We start from the raw sequence: 17,162 nt of genomic DNA on the forward strand, positions 1-17,162 counted from the left end.
TCTTGTCCCAGCTCTGCCGTTGGCCGCCCTTAATCTTTGGCCAAGTGCTCTGACCTCTCTGTGAGCTCCTCGTCTGTAAAGTGGGGATGAAAATGCCCACGTTTGTCAATTCTGCCTTGTACCATTTTTTTTTTCCTTCACATTTTAACAGCTATGAAATTGGGCTCATCTTAAAATCAATTGCATCTTAGATTTGTTGCAATAAAGCAGTTCCTGCCTCATAGCACTCTGTTGAATAAGGAAGCCGCGCAGAGGCCTGGCCCCTCAGCGGCGCTCAGCTGGCAGAAGCAGATGGCGGTGTCACTCTTGCTGCTGTCGTCATGACCACTGTTTGCACATTCTGGGTCCTCAGGAAGCCTGGGCCTACCTGTCCTGAGCAGTGGGGTTATAGTGAGGAACGAGAAACACGGTGGGGAGAGGATAAAGCCTTCAGGAAGTCTGTGTTAGGGACTGCTGTAGAACTTGTCCACGCAGTGGACGTTTTGTCCAAATACCGCTTGCAAGTCATGAGGCCTTGGTGGGCTTACGGGGCCAACCGAGAAAGGTGCCGAGTCAGCGAGCTGTCATAAAGTACCGTGGGCCCTCAGGACAGCCTCGTGCCTTCTGACTCGGAGCTCCAGCCCACGGATGCTTATGCAGCACCCCACGTGTGCTCAGTGCTTTGCCATCGGGGACCACTTACTCCTGCTGCCCCGGGTCATCCTGCTGCTCTCTCTGAGGCCAGCCTCCATCTGGTTACATGTTCCTGTTTGTTGTCTTAAAGATGCTGTGACAGAACTAAGCAGAGAATCTAAGGAAGCAGGGGAACCCATCACAGACGACAGCACCAACTTGCATAAGTTTTCTTATAAACTTGAGTACCTCCTCCAAGTAAGTGACTCCCGTCGTGTGTTGCTTTTCTGCTCTGCTGTCTTGTCTCCCCCTTGGCTGCCTCCTCAATACACAGGGCGCAGCTCCGAAAGCTCAGTGGAGCTGTTGAGCCCTCCTGGTTGGACTGAAGGCCAGAGCCGTCCCCAGCGTCCAAGTGTGATCCTCGGGGGAATCCGATTCTTGCCCCTTAGTATGGTGTTGGGAATTGAGAGCATTCTTCAGAGATTTTAATTTCCCTCGTAGCTCAGCTGGTAAAGAATCCACCTGCAATGCAGGAAATTCTGGTTCGATTCCTGAGTCAGGGAGATCCCCTGTGGGGGGGAACAGTTACCCGCTCCAGTATTCTTGCCTGGAGAAGACCATGGACAGAGGAGCCTGGCAGGCTACAGTCCATGGAGTCACAAAGAGTCGGAGACGACTGAGCGACTGTCGCTCCACTTCAGAGACGTACGTCCTCTTAGTGCAGGTCACAGGGTCTCTGTATAGCAGGGATCTTCACTTTGGGGCAGTCCCATACCCTTTGGCATCCCAGTGAAAGCTATGGACTCTCTCCCCAAACGTAGTCATACGTACCTGGTCACACGTTTTCCAGGAGGCTGTGGGCCCTCCGAAGACTATCCAGAAGTCCCCATTTTAGAGCCTTGCTCCTCAAAGTGTGGTCATAGACCAGAAGCATCTGCGTCACCTGGGAGCAAGGCAGAAGTACCCTCTTGGTTCCCACCTTAACCAGCTGAATCAGGATCTCTGAGGTCAGCCCAGGAAGCTTTCTTTTAACACATCCACTGTATAACCGAGCTTTTATCTGGTCGGTTCAAGAAGCACAGATCTAGAGAACCTGCAGATGTGGAAATATATAGGCAACTACAATAGGTAGGAAGGAAATGGACCAATACAATAACAAAACTTATCTCAGGGTGATGGTGTTAGGCATTATAAGTTTTTCTTTTCTATTTTAGTTTGTTTTATCCAGACCTCCTAATGATGTATGCACATGTTTAATAATCAGAAAAAATGCCATAGAACGTTAGGTTGTAGGAAGATACCCTCTATCATTTGAACACCGTTAAGTCGGCAGCGTCGCCTCCCACCAGAGTGTATGGCGTGAGAGCCCACTGGAGGAGGTGTCTCAGCCCACTGGAGAAAGGTGTTGAAGTCTCACCTTTCACATGCCTTTTCAACTGGTTCTGTTGTTTTACACTGTGGAAGTATTAAAGGGCTTTTTTTTTTTTTTCCCTGAATTCACCCATTTTGGTTTGGGTTTTGAAATGACACAGGGCTGACGTTTGTTTGGATTTATTCTATGTATATTAAAACAGTACTGAAACTTGAGTTGCGTAACTGGGGTAAGATGTCACTAACACATTTCCTGATGTCAAGACATTGTTAATAACTCTTCATGTTGCCCTGGAACTTTTCTCTTTCATTTCTTTCCCATGTGTTAATAGCACCTTTGGAGTCTTCCACCCAGCTCTATGCACAGAGGTCACTTTGGGGGCCTGTTATTCCTGAATCTCACTGGTCATATGACCTTGAGCTAGTTGCTTAACCTCTCCTAGTCTGTTTTGTCACCTATAAACTGGGGACTAAAACACCCTTATTCACCAGTAAGTAAAAATAATGCCAAAAAAGAGCCTCACTCAGTGCCAGGCAACTAAGAAGCTGTTATTATTACCCATCATTAAATGGTGGGATAAACAGCAGTGTGTTTGAACGTTCTCTCTCTCCTTTCTCTGCCCAGTTTGATCAGAAAGAGAAGGCCACCCTCCTGGGCAACAAGAAGGACTACTGGGATTACTTCTGTGCCTGCCTGGCCAAGGTGAAGGGTGCAAACGATGGGATCCGATTCGTCAAGTCCATCTCGGAGGTGAGCGAAACAACCAATGATCTCACCTCTTCCCCTCTCCAGCTTAAGCCTCTCTCACAGCAGCCTGCCAGGTGAGCGTTTACCACGCCAAAGAGTGGCTGAGTCCAGACTGTGTGTGAGACCCCAGCCCACACGTCACCTCACAGGGTGGGCTGTTCCCATTGTAGTCTGCTTGTGGTACCCACAAAGAGATGGACAGCACAGGACACCTTCACCTTTTTTTTGAAGAATCAGTTTCTTAAAGAAAATCCTTACAGTTTGCTAAGGCTACTTTCTCTATGCCCAGAAAACTTGGATTTGAGATGAAGAGAGTGAAGTAGGATCTCGAGAGACATTTCTTAAAATGCCAGCAGTAAGCAACTTCCCACATTAAGTTCTAAGCCCCCCAAGAGCAGAATGCCATTACTTTGCTGTTTTATAAAACTCCGAATCAACAGCAGCACACATTCTCTGTCTCATCAGTCGAGTCCATCTGTTAGTGAATAACTTTGCACATTAGGGAATCCACCTAGATTTGAAACAGGAGGTTTATACATTTCATCTTTCTTTTCGAGATCTCATCAGTAAGTCTAAGGTCCCTTTAAAATCAGAGCACATGCTCCTTGGCTGGCCTCCCACAAAGGCCACAGGGTCATGTGCCCTGGGAAGGACTCCTCAGCCGTGCCACCTGGAGCCAGATAGGTTTCTTCTTATAGAGAATGACGGCGTTAGACATGCGGACACTGAGGGCTGGGCATCTTCCAGCTGCTGTACCTTCTGACGGCTGAGAAAATGAGGGAAGATCCTGGCTCAGAGGAATTGGTCTGTCCAGATGTACAGACAGATCTTGTGAGATCGTGCCTGGTGGCACACTCAGGTACATGATTAAGCGTTTGCTTCTCTCTGTGGTGCAGTGAGTTTTGATTAGATGCTAACAAAACTTAAGGTACTGAATGATGAAAGTGGACCCGTGATCTCAAAAAGTTCTTAAAAAAAGGCAATGCAGTATCTTCATTTGCTATACAAAGGAACTGTTGTTGTTCCCTTCCCCAAAGGATGTTTAAAAAGACTTTTCAACGTAACTCCTTTCACACATATAATGGATTCGGTTAATAGGCCTGACTTAAAATGTAGCCTCAAATGTTTGCCTTTAAATGTTCTAAGTGCTGTTACTATGGCCATTTTATTAATAAGGGCAGGCCCCTTCCTTGGGAGCTTACAGATACGAGCTGTTATGTGAGGTTTTTTTTTTAGATTCAGCGGGACCTGGGTGTGGATGTGTGTGTGTGTGACCAATACACTTCACTTCACGATGCCTTGCTCAGCTGTTCCCAGCTGCCTGGGTCCCTGGTTGTCACCGCTGAGCACTTTGTTCTCACCTCACTCATAAGTGGAAAAGCATTTGGACGTGGGGATGTCATTCTCCCTGAGCGTCTGTCGGGATCCACTCCTTGTGGACGTGCCATGGTGGATTTTACAAAGCCAGTGGGTCAGGCTGCTGCTACCACCTTCATTTCCAACCCCCCTGGCTGTACCCCAGACCCACAAAACTCACATGGAGAAATGTCTTACAGACTCTGACAGAAATGTCTTATGAGGTTTCACACCTTCTCATTTTTTAAAACTACCTCATATTGTGGTATCATTTCCTCAAGTCAGCAATGAGAACGCACGGAGCCCTGAGCTTAAAGGTGCTGGGAACCGGGATGTTTACAGCACCGCGAGCATGCTGGTGCTGGAGGCCGTACCTCGTGTTTCCTGTCTTAGCCCAGCGCCATGGTTAGCTTCTTAATAGGATGGAGGGGTGCTGTCGTTGTTCAGTCACTAAGTCATGTCTGACTCTTTGCGACCTCACGGACTGCAGCACGCCAGGCTTCCCTGTTCTTCACCATCTCCCAGAGTTCGCTCAAACTCACGTCCATTGAGTCGGTGCTGCCATCCAGCCATCTCATCCTCTGTCGTCCCCTTCTCCTCCTGCCCTCAGTCTTTCCCAGCATCAGGGGCTTTCCCAGTGAGTTGGCTTTTCACGTCAGGTGGCCAAAGTGTTGGAGTTTCATCTTCAGCATCAGTCTTTCCGATGAATATTCAGGGTTGATTTCCTTTAGGACTGACTGGTTGCACCTCCTTACTGTCCAGGGAACTCTTAAGAGTGAAGTGTTAGGACTGTCTTTTGGTCAGACCGCTGCCACCCTTCCCCCAGCCACCAAGGTAAACACTTGTGACCTTTGAAGAGACGCGGAGGGAATGAGTCTTGGCTTAGCCCGGTCAGAGCCAGTGCCTGACAGAACAGGGGCATGTGGTAAGCTGGCAGGTTGTGAGCTCCTGCCTGTTATCCTGAGCTGCTGGGGCTGGGTCATCGGGAGCACGGACCCTGGTTTGCATACTGATCTCAAGTGTCTTGCTAGGGCCAGGCTCTCTGACCGGCTTATCCCGCCTCTATCACAACAAGCCAGAAACCTCTTTAGAAGCCGTGTTTTTCTCTGTGGGGAGAGGTTGTGAAGGCAGGCCTGCGCCCGGACCCTCTATCCACCTCAGGGTTATTAAAACAGAACTGCACCCATTTTCCATTACCTCAGTGTGACTCGGCCACCTAGAAACTCCCCTGCCCTCACCCCCTGGGCACCTTCTGACTAAACCCAGTGAGCTGGCATAGCTGAAAAGAGATCCCCCCAGGAACGCACTGGCAGATGTGTGGATTTTACTGACGGTTCCCTCAGGGTGCAGGGGAGGCAGTTACGTCCGTCCCAGGTCCCCTGACACTCCTCTGCCTTTTGCCCTCCCGCTCCCCCTTCCACACAGGCTCCAGCCAAGCCGCCTTACCTTTTCTGCGGCCTCTCTTCTCCCAGCACTTCAAAGCCCAGCCCAGACATGTGCTAAACGAAGACCATCTCTCGCTCCTCAAGGGTACTTCTGCTATGAGGGGCCCTCCATTTATCTCCGGCTTGTTTTTTAAAGGTTCCAGATTAAACCAGACCATTTTCATCTCTGACTCTAAACCCAGGGATTCTGAGGGAGCAGAGGAGGAAGAATGACCTTCCAGTAGAATCCACGGTAGATGCTTGAGCCTCTTACGACTGTGGCATGTTTGCTAGAGTCCGCAGATTATTCTCAGACAGAGGCCTGCAAGACGTCCACACACTTTAGGCCTTTTACTCTGAGGCGACGTTCTCAAATGTTCAGTGTTCTTTGAGGGACTTGAGTGAAGCTTATGTGTAGGGAGGACTGGGTGGCATTTTCCGCCCTGTTTCTGTTTTGGCCAGCCATCCTTGGAGGCCTGTGTTTGGCATTAGGCTAACAGCTCTTGGTTTCTATTTTATCTACTTTTTCCAGCTCCGAACATCTCTTGGAAAAGGAAGAGCATTTATTCGCTACTCCTTGGTGCACCAGAGGTTGGCCGACACTTTACAGCAGTGCTTCATGAACACCAAAGTGACCAGGTAAATACATGACAGTTCTGGGCTTTACCCCCACGTGATTCAGAGATGACCCGAAGGCCCCTCATGAATAGTAATGGTACTACTTACACTGGACAGAGAAAGACAAATATCATATATCTCTTATGTGGAATCTAAAAAACAGTATGAATGAATTATTGTTGAAACAGACTCACAGACACAGAAAAGAAACTTCTGGGGGAGAGGTGAACTGCGAGTATGGGATTAGCAGATACACAGTCCTGTATATAAAGTAAACATCAAAGGTTCACTGTATGGTGCAGGGAGCTATATTCAGTATCTTGTAATAAGCTATAATGGAAAAGAATTTTTAAAATATAGCCACGTACATATATTGTTGTTGTTCAGTTGCTAAGTTATGTCCAACTCTTTGTGACCCCATGGACTAAAGCACGCCACGCTTTCCTGTCCTTCACTGTCTCCCGGAGCTTGCTCAAACTCATGTCCATTGAGTTGGTGATGCCATCCAGCCATCTCATCCTCTGTTGTCCCTTTCTCCTTTGGCCTTCAGTCTTTCCCAGCATCAGGGTCTTTTCCAGTAGGTAGGCTCTTTGTATCAGGTAGCCAAAGTATTGGGCTTCCCTGGTGGCTTAGAGGCCAAAGTATTGGAGTTTCAGCTTCAGTATCAGTCCTTCCAATGAATATTCAGGGTTGATTTCCTTTCAGATTGACTGGTTTGATCTCGTTGCAATGCAAGGGAGTCTCAAGAGTCTTCTCTAGCATCACAGTTCGAAAGCATCAGTTCTTTGGCGCTCAGCCTTCTTTATGGTTCAGCTTTCCCATCCGTACTTGACTATTGGAAAAAACCATAGCTTTGACTATATAGACCTTTATTGTCTCTGTCTCTGCTTTTTAATACGCTGTCTAGGTTTGTCGTAACTTGTCTTCCAAGGAGCAGACGTCTTTTAATTTCATGTACATATATGTGTGTAACCAAATCACTTTACTGTACTCGTGAAACTAACATAGTACTTGTAAATCAACTATCAAAGAAAATTATGATGCCATTTATAATACACAAAGTGGAAACCATCCATGTCCAATGATAGAGGGCTGTAAAATTACAGCAAATTAGCTTAAATGGCATAGCATGACATCATTTAAAATTCTAATAAGGAAGTCTGTATAGCAACAATGAAAATAAGAATATAACGATCAAGGAAAAAGAATGCAAATCTTCTCTGTCCTAATGGCAACAATGAAGAAATTGCAAAAAGACATATAAAAGGATTAGAAAGTATATGAGAACATGAGGTGATAAATAAAAGGTAGGACTATGTCATTTTTTTCTTTTTAAATTATTGTTTTTGTAGTGAACAATTTTTTTTGAACACTTTTCACCAGGCATTAAAGTGTATGAGGCCTCTGAAACAAGTTCAGGAGCCCTCAAACAAGTGTGATAAACTTAAAGATTATAATAGCAATAATGGCAGCCGCAGTGGCAGTGCCTGTCTGTGCCACATCCTGGCACAAGCAGGGGCCTCCAGCTGTCATCCTCTCCTCCCCTTCCTGACCGCAGTCCTTGGTGCCCACGAAGCAGGAAGCCCTGCGCTGTCACAGGTGGGGAGACAGAGGCCTAGGGAGGCCAGATGCCTCTGTCTGGGCCCCACTGATGCTCAGGTGAGGAGCAGAAACTGGGGTTCAGGTCTTGGAACTCCTAATGCCAGGTGCTTTCCGCTGGTGGATGGCATGTCCTTGGTGCTGGCAGACATGCCTCTCCGCAGAACCACCTGTGAAATCTTTAACACTAGCGAGCCTGGGGCCTCACCAGCGACACTGAGTCACTGCCGGCCCTGTTGGTCTGGGCTCCCTGGAGCTTGTGACAGCAACCAGATGGGGGGCCTTTGGGCCCCTTGTGCTCCTCGTGCCCCTCCCACCCCTTCAGCAGGGGGAGGAGGACAGGACGGAGAGCAGGACTGAGCACGTGGAGCCGGGAGAGAATGTCAGATTAGGAGCCTGTCAGCTGAACCTCTTGGCTGCCCGGCTGCCCAGCCCACCTCTGCCGCCCTGCTGCCTCTGGAGCTTCTTCCAGTTAATCAAAGAGATACTTCTGAATTAAAGAAAAACTATTGGGAAATATTTTGTTTCATTTTGTGTCACCTTTAAGATTTGTGTAAATGCATATTTCTCTTGTATGTGCTAAGCTTTGTGAATTCATGTGAGTTGAAAACCTTTGCACGTTTGATTTGAAGGTTGTTTTGTTGTGATGTTCAGTGACAGCTGTCATAAACTGACTTACAGTCTCTCCCAGTTCCCAGAACTCAGCCACATAGCTCATTAAACTCATCAGTCTTGTCTCTTTAATTCTTACTGTCTCACATGAGGTAAAACAGCCACCACCTCAAAGTGGAGGTACTTTGTTCTTTGACTTTTTTAATACATGTCTGGACAGAAATTAGCAGCGAGTTCAATGTCCTGTACTGCGTTCTCCAGAAGGGATAGAAGACAAAATTTTCTTGTAAAAAGGAAGTGTTCTTTCCCTTACAACTGTCCTTTCCTGGATGGCAATTCAAATTTAAGGTTTCTCACATTCTTTGGGGGAATAGATAAGATATAAATAATAAACAAATAAGCATCTAGTTCATCTCAGTAATTCCTTGAAGGAGAGTGAGTTTAAGAGTTACATACTTCAGTGGTGAAAATCACATTGGGATGTGTATATTTCTGTCTGCCTTTAATTACTTTAGTACCTGAGTTGCAATTTGGTGAGGCAAAGCCGTGCTAAGAGGACTGACTAAATGCTCTCTTCCATTTTCTTTATTGTCCCTGTACTTGACCCCTTTCCGTGTTTTTCTGCAGTGACTGGTACTATGCAAGGAGCCCCTTTCTGAAGCCAAAGCTGAGCTCTGACATCGTGGGCCAACTCTACGAGCTGACTGACGTCCAGTTTGACCTGGCATCGAGGGGCTATGACCTGGATGCTGCCTGGCCAACGTTTGCCAGGTACTTTGAAGAATTAACTGCTTGGTTGAAAAGAGGGGAAAGAGGTGTCTGAAGTTTTGAAGCTTGCTGTCAGTACGCTCAAAGCAGTTTTGCTAATGCAGTAAATTACCTTATGCTTGCTCATTTTACAGACTTGGTGGCATCATGACTAGCGATAACATCTGAAGGCTCCAGCCTTAAACTAACCTAGTTGGTTAGGCGGTATGAGTCAGTGGAGATGCATATGCAAAACCCAGGGTTTTCAGATGTGTTAAGGAACTCAGTGTGGAGCGAAGTGAAAGCAAGTGGGCTTTTCCCAGTTGTGTTCTCCTGGATACAGTGATTATCATGGACACCAATGAGAGGGATAGAAAGCTTATCACATAAGGGTTGTTGGAAAGTTTGCTTTGCTGTGTTTTCTTTCCCTACACCAGTATAGCGTCCGCAACAACTGGATTCACACAACACCCATTTCAGGAGTGAGGTGCTGAGGAAACAGGCGCAGAGAGTGGAGAGACTTGCCCAGTGCCACACAGCTGGCAAGAGCAGGGCCAGGGCACCAGACTCGAGTTCAACTCAAACCCAGCACTCTTTGTTGTTGTTGTTGTTGTTTTTTGCTTTCTGTAAAAAAGGTATGTTTTGTTTTTAATTCCAATTTTTTGAATTTCTTATTAGGAACTTCTTTCTGTGGAAGAAAAAGTACTGGCTATAATGGAACCCATGTGTCAACTACTGGGGCTTAAGAGCCAACATTTTTGCCATATTTACTTCACACATCCTTTTTAGAATGGTTCGATTTTAAAATCATTTCAGAATTACAGAAAAGTTATAAAAACAGTACTCAATGCTCATCTGTCCTTCACCTCAATTCCCTAGTTATCAGTGTTTTACTACAACTGTTTTTATCATTCTGTTTTCTTTTGTCATTTTTTGGCTGCACCTCATGGTTTGGGGATTCTTAGCTCCCCAACCAGGGGTTGAACCTGCACCTTTGCAGCAGAAACATGGGAGTCTTAACCACTAGACTGTCAGGGAATTCCATATCACTTTTTCTCCTTATGTAAACGTGGTTTGTTTCCATTCTCATTTGAGAATATGTTACAGCCCTGATTGCCCTTTACTCCTAAGTATTTCATTGTGTATTTCCTTAGATCAGGGACATCCTTTTATACAACCCCAGTACAATTGTTAAAATTGGGGAATTGACATGGATACAATACTGCTATCCAGTCTACAGAACATACTCGAATTTGAAGAATTATGCCAGACACGTCTTTGAGGCAGTCCAGGCTCACGTCAGTGAATTGTCAAGGGTCTAGTCCTTGTTCATTTGGGATAGTTTCTCTTCTTTGTTTATAGCATAGACATTTTCGAGAAGTAGAGGCCAGTTGTTTCGTAACTTGTTCCTTGAGTTGCGTTTGTCTAGTGTACTTTCCCGTCACTGTATTCAGGGTAAGCATTTGGGGAGAAATACCCCAGGTTTTGTGTCCCTCTTGGTATATTGTACCCAGAGGCACAGGATGTTGATTTATTTCATTACTAGTGAGGTTAACCATCATCATTTGATTATGCTGGTGTTAGCCAGGTTTCTCCTAAAGTTTTCTCTCTTTGTAATTAATACGTATCTTATTGGAAGACATTTTGAGACTAGGTGGTTGTTGATTTTTCTTTTCTTTTATCCTGTTTCTTTTAAATCTCTCTCCTGTTAGCATCCATTGGTAAATCTTTCCTGAATCAATTACTGTCATGGTTATCAGAGTGATTTTCTGAGTCCATTTTTCCTTCTGCATTAGTAGCTGGCGTTCTGTTTGTAAGGAAGATCTCTTCTTTCTTCCCCATCTGTTTATTCATTTGCTTATTTATAGCAGTACTGACTTGTGGATTCTTCTTTTCTTCAATAGGTTATATTCATCACTGTAATAATTTTAAACTCAAGTTATCTCATATTTGGCCAGTCAAAGCCCTTTCAAACTGGTTCCGATACCCTTTATTTTAGGAAATAAAATATAGATTCAAATAAAGCCCCACCCCATGGCCATCCTTTCTGATCTCTCTCTTTCTAGAAGCAATTACAACCCTGTAGTTGATGAGTGTCGTTCCCAGATATTTTTGTGTTTTACTGTGTGTTCTCATAAATATATATATAGTTTTATTTTATATGTATATTTTTTGCATTTGCATACATTGAATCATGAAGTTGCTATTCTTTTGCAACTCGCCTTTTTCTTCCACTTTGCTTTTGAGGTTCTTAGCTAATTGCACAGGGAGTTCTACAGATGTGGGGTGGGACTGGCACACCACAGCCCACAGGGCAGTGTGTAACACACCTCTATTTGCCCACTGTCTATGGGTCTACCTTCAGGCTACGGTGGCAGAGTTGAGTTGTTGTGGCAGAGCCCATAAGGCTTACAAAGCAAAACTATTCACTGCCTGGCACTTTACAAAATAGATGACCAGTGAGTGGTGTAGTGTTCCTCTGTGTGAGTAACGAGGCTCTCTGTCTCTCCAGTGATAGAGTCAGACTTGTTCTGCTTTCTCCACCATGATACACTGCCGAGAGCACCCACACGTATGTGACTGTCTTCCAGGTAGATGCTGACAAGTGCAGTCGCTGGGTTGTGGAGACTAACAGGTGCAAAATGCAGTAATTGTAGATTAAGGGACAGATTCTGGTTAAGTGAAAGTGCATTTCTTTTGCAGTGACTAGTGCCATCAAATAGAACTTTCCGCAGTAAGGAAAGTGTCCGGTGTGGTCACATGAACCAGAAGAGGTCTTCCCGCCACATCACCCGTGTAACGTACTGTAAAGCAGTGACCTCAGGGCCCAAAAGCACAGCGTGACCTCTGTTTACCAGACTGACTGCTGCTGGTTCCTCACTGGCAGATAAGTAGTGTCTGGCACCAAAGTTTCTAGGAAAGCTTAAACCTCAAACTGGGAAAATAGTATATCGTTCCTTTTTGACAGTGGGAGCAAAGCCACCATGCTTAGACTTCAGCAGTGGAGTCCAGCGGCCACAACCAACCTGAATGTCTGCTTTGGTGGAAATTGTTGGACTTTGCCTCCTTACTGTACCTGGGTGGGCATCACCCCTGCCGCCACCTGGTTGCCAGTTGACAACCAAGGCCTCCCCACGTGTGTGTGTGTGTGTTTCCTGCTCTGAGGCAGGCATGTCTGTTCTGCGGCCCCACAGGAGGACCCTGGCCACCAGCTCTTCCGCTTACCTGTGGAGACCACCCAGCCGAAGCTCAAGCATGAGCAGTTTGGTGAGCAGCTACCTGCAGGTAATGCCGGGAAGGCTGGGGCCTTCCTGTCTGTCATGTCTTTGCCCCGCCCAACTCGGGGGACGTTTGCAGACACCTGGTGTTCCAGCCCCAAGCCACATAACCCCTCAGTTCTACCCGTTGTTTCCTAGAGTCCAGGCTTTTACAACCAAAAGGAATTCAGGCCTTTTAAAATTGTTATTTTTTAAAACTTTGTTTTAGAAGAAGTGATTTAGCACTGTGGTTAAAAGTGGCAAGATCATATCCTGACTCGCCACCTGTGTGACTCTGGGAAGGTGACTTACCTTCTCGGAACTTGAGCTCTCTCATCTGTAAAATGGGTTCATAACGATTATCCCAGCCCTTAAGGTGGTTGTAGGAAGTAGACAAAGGTATGCACTTACTGTGCTTGAGGGCTTGGCGCAAGCCTAGTGCTCAGTGAATGCTAGTGGGTAAGGTCAGTTTGGTTAATTTTGTTATCTATGTGAATGGAATGTATCATATAGTTTAATGGTAAAGAACACAGAAATTGTTCAGCAAAGCACAATAAAGAGCAATCAATACAAGAAGAATTCAGAGTAGCATTTTGACCCCATTTTGTGATATGATCGCAGCAGGAATTGTGGGTACAGTGCAGTGGGTGAGCAGTAGTTTACATATAACTTAATTTCTCTGAGAGCGTACATCCACTGTGTTACCAATATTAGCGGGGGCGGGATGGGAAACGTCAATTCTGGGTCTCAGGGGAGCTCACATGTGTGGCATTGCATCATGGTTTTAGGATGTGCTGCTGACCTTCTCTGGCAGCTGCTTTGAGCGAAGGGGTTCCAGTCCTTCAAATAGCTCCATAGACTTTAGGTCATCTAATTGCTGTATTTTTCCTTTTGTTTGCATTAAATTCTAAAGCTTCACCAAACAGCTGTGTAGCTTCATCCCCAAGCGACTTATTTTCCGTGTTTCCGCCCAGACCCAGGAGATGGCCTCCAGCCTGGACCTGAGCAACCCCTTAAACAGCGAGTCCCTGGAGGGCTTCGACGAGATGCGGCTGGAGCTGGACCAGCTGGAGGTGCGGGAGAAGCAGCTGCAGGAGCGGATGCAGCAGCTGGACAGAGAGAACCAGGAGCTGAGGGCGGCCATCAGCCTGCAGGGAGAGCAGCTACAGGTGGAGAGGGAGAGGGGCCGCGCCACTGCCGAGGACAACCGTCGCCTCGCGGACGTGGTGGCCGCGCTCCAGAAGCAGTGGGAAGTCACCCAGGGCACGCAGAACACCATGGTGGAGCTGCACACGCGCCTGCAGGCCCTGAAGCTGGGGGCTGCGGAGAAGGAGGAGGATTACTGCTCGGCCCTGCGGCGGCTGGAGTCCTTGCTGAAGCCCCTGGCTCGGGAGCTCGAGGCCACCCATGACTCCCCTCGCAGGAGGGACCAGGACATCCCTGCGGCCGATGTCCCGGAGCAGCCGGCCGCAGCCGAGAAGGTGGCCGCTACGGCTCTGGATGCCAAGGAGAGGGAAGAGCGCGCCTCCAGTGACTTGGCCCTGGAGACCCAGGAGCTGGCGGTGAGGCTCCAAGCCCTGGAAAGCGAGAATCCCCGCGTCCAGGAGCTCAGCGGGCAGCAGGCAGCGCAGCTGGAGCTGCTGGCTGGGGAACTGCAGCTGAAGGAGGAGGCTGGGGCCTGCCTGGAGCGCCTGGTGGAGGAGACGGCCCTGCTGCGGGAAGAGCTGTCCCGCAAGGGGCAGGAGGCAGCCCAGCTCCGGCGCCAGCTGCAGGAGTCTCTGGGCCACTTGGGCTCCCTGGAGGAGGAGCTCGCGCAGGCGAGGCGTGAGGCGCGGCAGTGGCTGGAGGAGAAAGAGCTGCTGGAACAGGAGGCCCGCTCGCTGACACGGCAGCTGCAGCTCCTGGAGACCCAGCTGGCCCAGGTGAGCCAGCACGTGAGTGACCTGGAGGAGCAGAAGAATCAGCTCATCCGGGACCGGGACCACCTCAGCCAGAAGGTGGGAACACTGGAGCGACTTGCTGCGCAGCCAGGTCCAGGTCTGCCTGGCGCGGCTGGGATGCTTGAAGCTCCAAACTCTGCCCCACAGCAGGCCTGCGAGACACCAGAGGAGGAACAGCAGGGCCTGCGGGAGGGACAGACAGACGATCCCAGGGTGCACAGGGCCGGCCCGGAGGACCAGCTCCAGCAGGCCCACAGGGAGCTGGAGAAGGAGCTGCAGAATATAGCTGAGCGCAACCACATTCTGGAGGAGAAACTTCAGGCCCTGCAGGCTGATTACCAAGCGCTGCAGCAGCGGGAGGCGGCCAGCCAGGGCTCCCTGGCCTCTCTCGAGTCAGAGCAGACGGAGGCAATCCTGTGGGCCCACATGGCAGAGAAGGAGGCTGCCCTGCGGAGCAAGGAGGCCGAGACCCGGGACGGGGAGCTCCAAGCTCTTGAGGGCCAGTGCCAGCAGCAGACCCAGCTGACTGAGACCCTCAGGGCAGACGGAGGCCAACAGGGTCTCAGCCCCCCTGAAGACCATGCGCTGCAGGAGCTGGCCGCCCAGCTGGCCCTGTCTCAGGCGCAGCTGGAGATCCATCACGGGGAGGCCCGGCGACTCCAGGCCACGGTGGTGGAGCTCCAGGCCAAGCTGCAGGCTGCCCTGGGGGACCAGGAGAAGGTGAAGATCCAGCTGAGCGTAGCTGAGGCTGCTCTGACAGAGCACAAGGCCCTCGTGCAGCGACTGAAGGAGCAGAACGAGGCCCTCAACAGGGCCCACGTCCAGGAGCTGCTGCAGTGCTCGGAGCGTGAAGGGGCGCTGAGGGAGGAGAGGGCCGAAGAGGCAGAGCGGAGGGAGGAGGAGCTCCAGATCCTGCGGGAGGAGCTGTCCCGGGCCAGGTGCAGCTCCGAGGAGGCCCATCTGGAGCACACCGAGCTGCAGGAGCAGCTGCACCGCGCCAACACAGACACGGCGGAGCTCGGCATCCAGGTCTGTGCGCTGACTGCGGAGAAAGAGCGGGTGGAGGGGGTGCTGGCCCACACTATTCAGGAGCTTCAGGAGGCCAAAGAGGCAGCCTCCAGGGAGCGGGAGGGCCTGGAGCACCAAGTGGCAGGGCTGCGGCGAGAGAAGGAGAGCCTGCAGGAGCAGCTGAGGGCGGCTGAGGAGACAGCTGGCTCGCTTCCTGGCCTGCAGGCCCGGCTGGCCCAGGCTGAACAGCACGCCCAGAGCCTCCAGGAGGCCTCACGCCAGGAGCTCGACACCCTCAAGTTCCAGCTGAGCACCGAGATCATGGACTACCAGGGAAGACTGAAGGTAACCCTCCCCCAGCCGTCTGAGCTGCACCCACCTCGTGCAGCAGTGCCTGGTGGGTCCCTGAGTAAGTGGGAGCTGCCTTGGGCCATGTGGCCCGTAAGAGCCCGGGAATGTCCTGTTGTCACAGCTCACAGCATCCTTGTCCTGCGAGAACCTGTCAGGGACCCAGCACGAGGGAAGGATGCCTTAACTCAGACATCTGATGCCATTGCAGACAAGTTTGGCCCACACAGAAATTTTTTGTAATTAGCAGCCAACGTTTTAAGAGCAAGTTGTTTGTAGATTTAGTTTGGGGGCTTCTTTTGAAATCTTAGGAGGCCTGTAAGCCTGTGTGCCCTCATTCCTGAATGGCAGCAGGGGCAGGGTGGGAGTGCCTGCTTTAAGGAAACGAGGCCGCTGGTATTTTCCTTACCCTCATTTATGTACTTGCTGCCCAAGCCCGAGTTCCTGACTGCCTCAAGTCCTGTCCCTGGATTCTCTGTCCCTTCAGCTGCCTTCTGATAACAGTGCAGCTGTAATAAACCAACTCAATTCATTTTCACAAGACCCTTGGGATGGCTGAGCTTATGTGTGCCCTAGACTGCACGGGGGAGAGGTTAAGAGTGAGGACACGGGCAAACAGACGGGGCTTTGGCCTCTGATGCTCGGCACGTGTCTGTGCGCTTCTCCACTCCTCTCTCTCAGGCAGCTGCTGCCTTTCCACAGCCGTGCTTCCCACCCTGTGTCACTCTATCCCATGTAGCTCCACGTGGCTCATGCTCCACCCTTCCCTCGAAGAAATGAAATTCTAAGCTCAGAGGCCAAGCTAAATCTCTTAGCTTGACAGGATTGTATTACCAGTGAAGCCCAAAGCTTAATTGAATTTGGGAGAAAGAGAAGTGGCTTGTTTTTACCCACTTCGGTGAATAGGGCCGAAGGAGTCTCAGAACAAGGACCCCACTTTTCTGATCCCTTTCCCATCCTCTCAGACCTCCAGTGAAGAATGCAAGAACCTCAGGGGCCAGCTGGAGGAGCAGGGTCGGGAGCTGCAGGCCACCAAGGAGGCCGAGGGGAAGCTGAAGGTAGGCCTGAGCCCTGGGGCCAAGGGGAGGTACTCCTGCCTGCCTGAGCAGGGGCCGGCCCCTCATCTGCCTGGTCATCCTACTCCCGGGCTGTGGGCCTGTTGGGGAGGGAATCTCGCTTGTCTCTCACTGGACCATCAAGAGGCCTCCCTGCGGGAGATCCAGTGCCCCCACTGAAGCTGCCATCAGCTCACCTTTGTAGACACCCAGAGTCTGTGTCCTGGCCCTGCCACTCCCTGAACACTTGGCTGGAGCTGCCAAGTGTGTTTTTTCACACCACCCCCCGCCTTGTCTTTGGAGAGGGAAATGGCAACCCACTCCAGTATTCTCGCCTGGGAAATCCCATGGACAGAGGAGCCTGGCGGGCTACAGTCCACGGGGCCACAAAGAGTCAGACACGACTGAGCGACTAACGCGCGCACATATCCGCCCATGTTCTCCAAGTCAGTGAGTCCGACCTGAGC

At 49.7% G+C, this 17,162-nt stretch overlaps 1 protein-coding gene across 1 annotated transcript in view; it reads left to right on the forward strand.

Moving 5' to 3' along the window:
• FYCO1 (FYVE and coiled-coil domain autophagy adaptor 1) overlaps positions 1-17,162 on the forward strand; it is a 79,270-nt gene that overhangs the window by 12,591 nt on the left and 49,517 nt on the right. The window contains exons 3-9 of the mRNA XM_068983168.1: positions 764-870; positions 2,609-2,734; positions 6,044-6,150; positions 8,968-9,111; positions 12,282-12,372; positions 13,319-15,637; positions 16,606-16,698. Of these exons, the coding sequence (XP_068839269.1) occupies positions 764-870; positions 2,609-2,734; positions 6,044-6,150; positions 8,968-9,111; positions 12,282-12,372; positions 13,319-15,637; positions 16,606-16,698 (2,987 nt within the window). The remainder of the gene's footprint in view (positions 1-763; positions 871-2,608; positions 2,735-6,043; positions 6,151-8,967; positions 9,112-12,281; positions 12,373-13,318; positions 15,638-16,605; positions 16,699-17,162) is intronic.

This window comes from Capricornis sumatraensis, chromosome 10, assembly GCF_032405125.1.
Source record: "Capricornis sumatraensis isolate serow.1 chromosome 10, serow.2, whole genome shotgun sequence".
Lineage (NCBI taxonomy): Eukaryota > Metazoa > Chordata > Mammalia > Artiodactyla > Bovidae > Capricornis > Capricornis sumatraensis.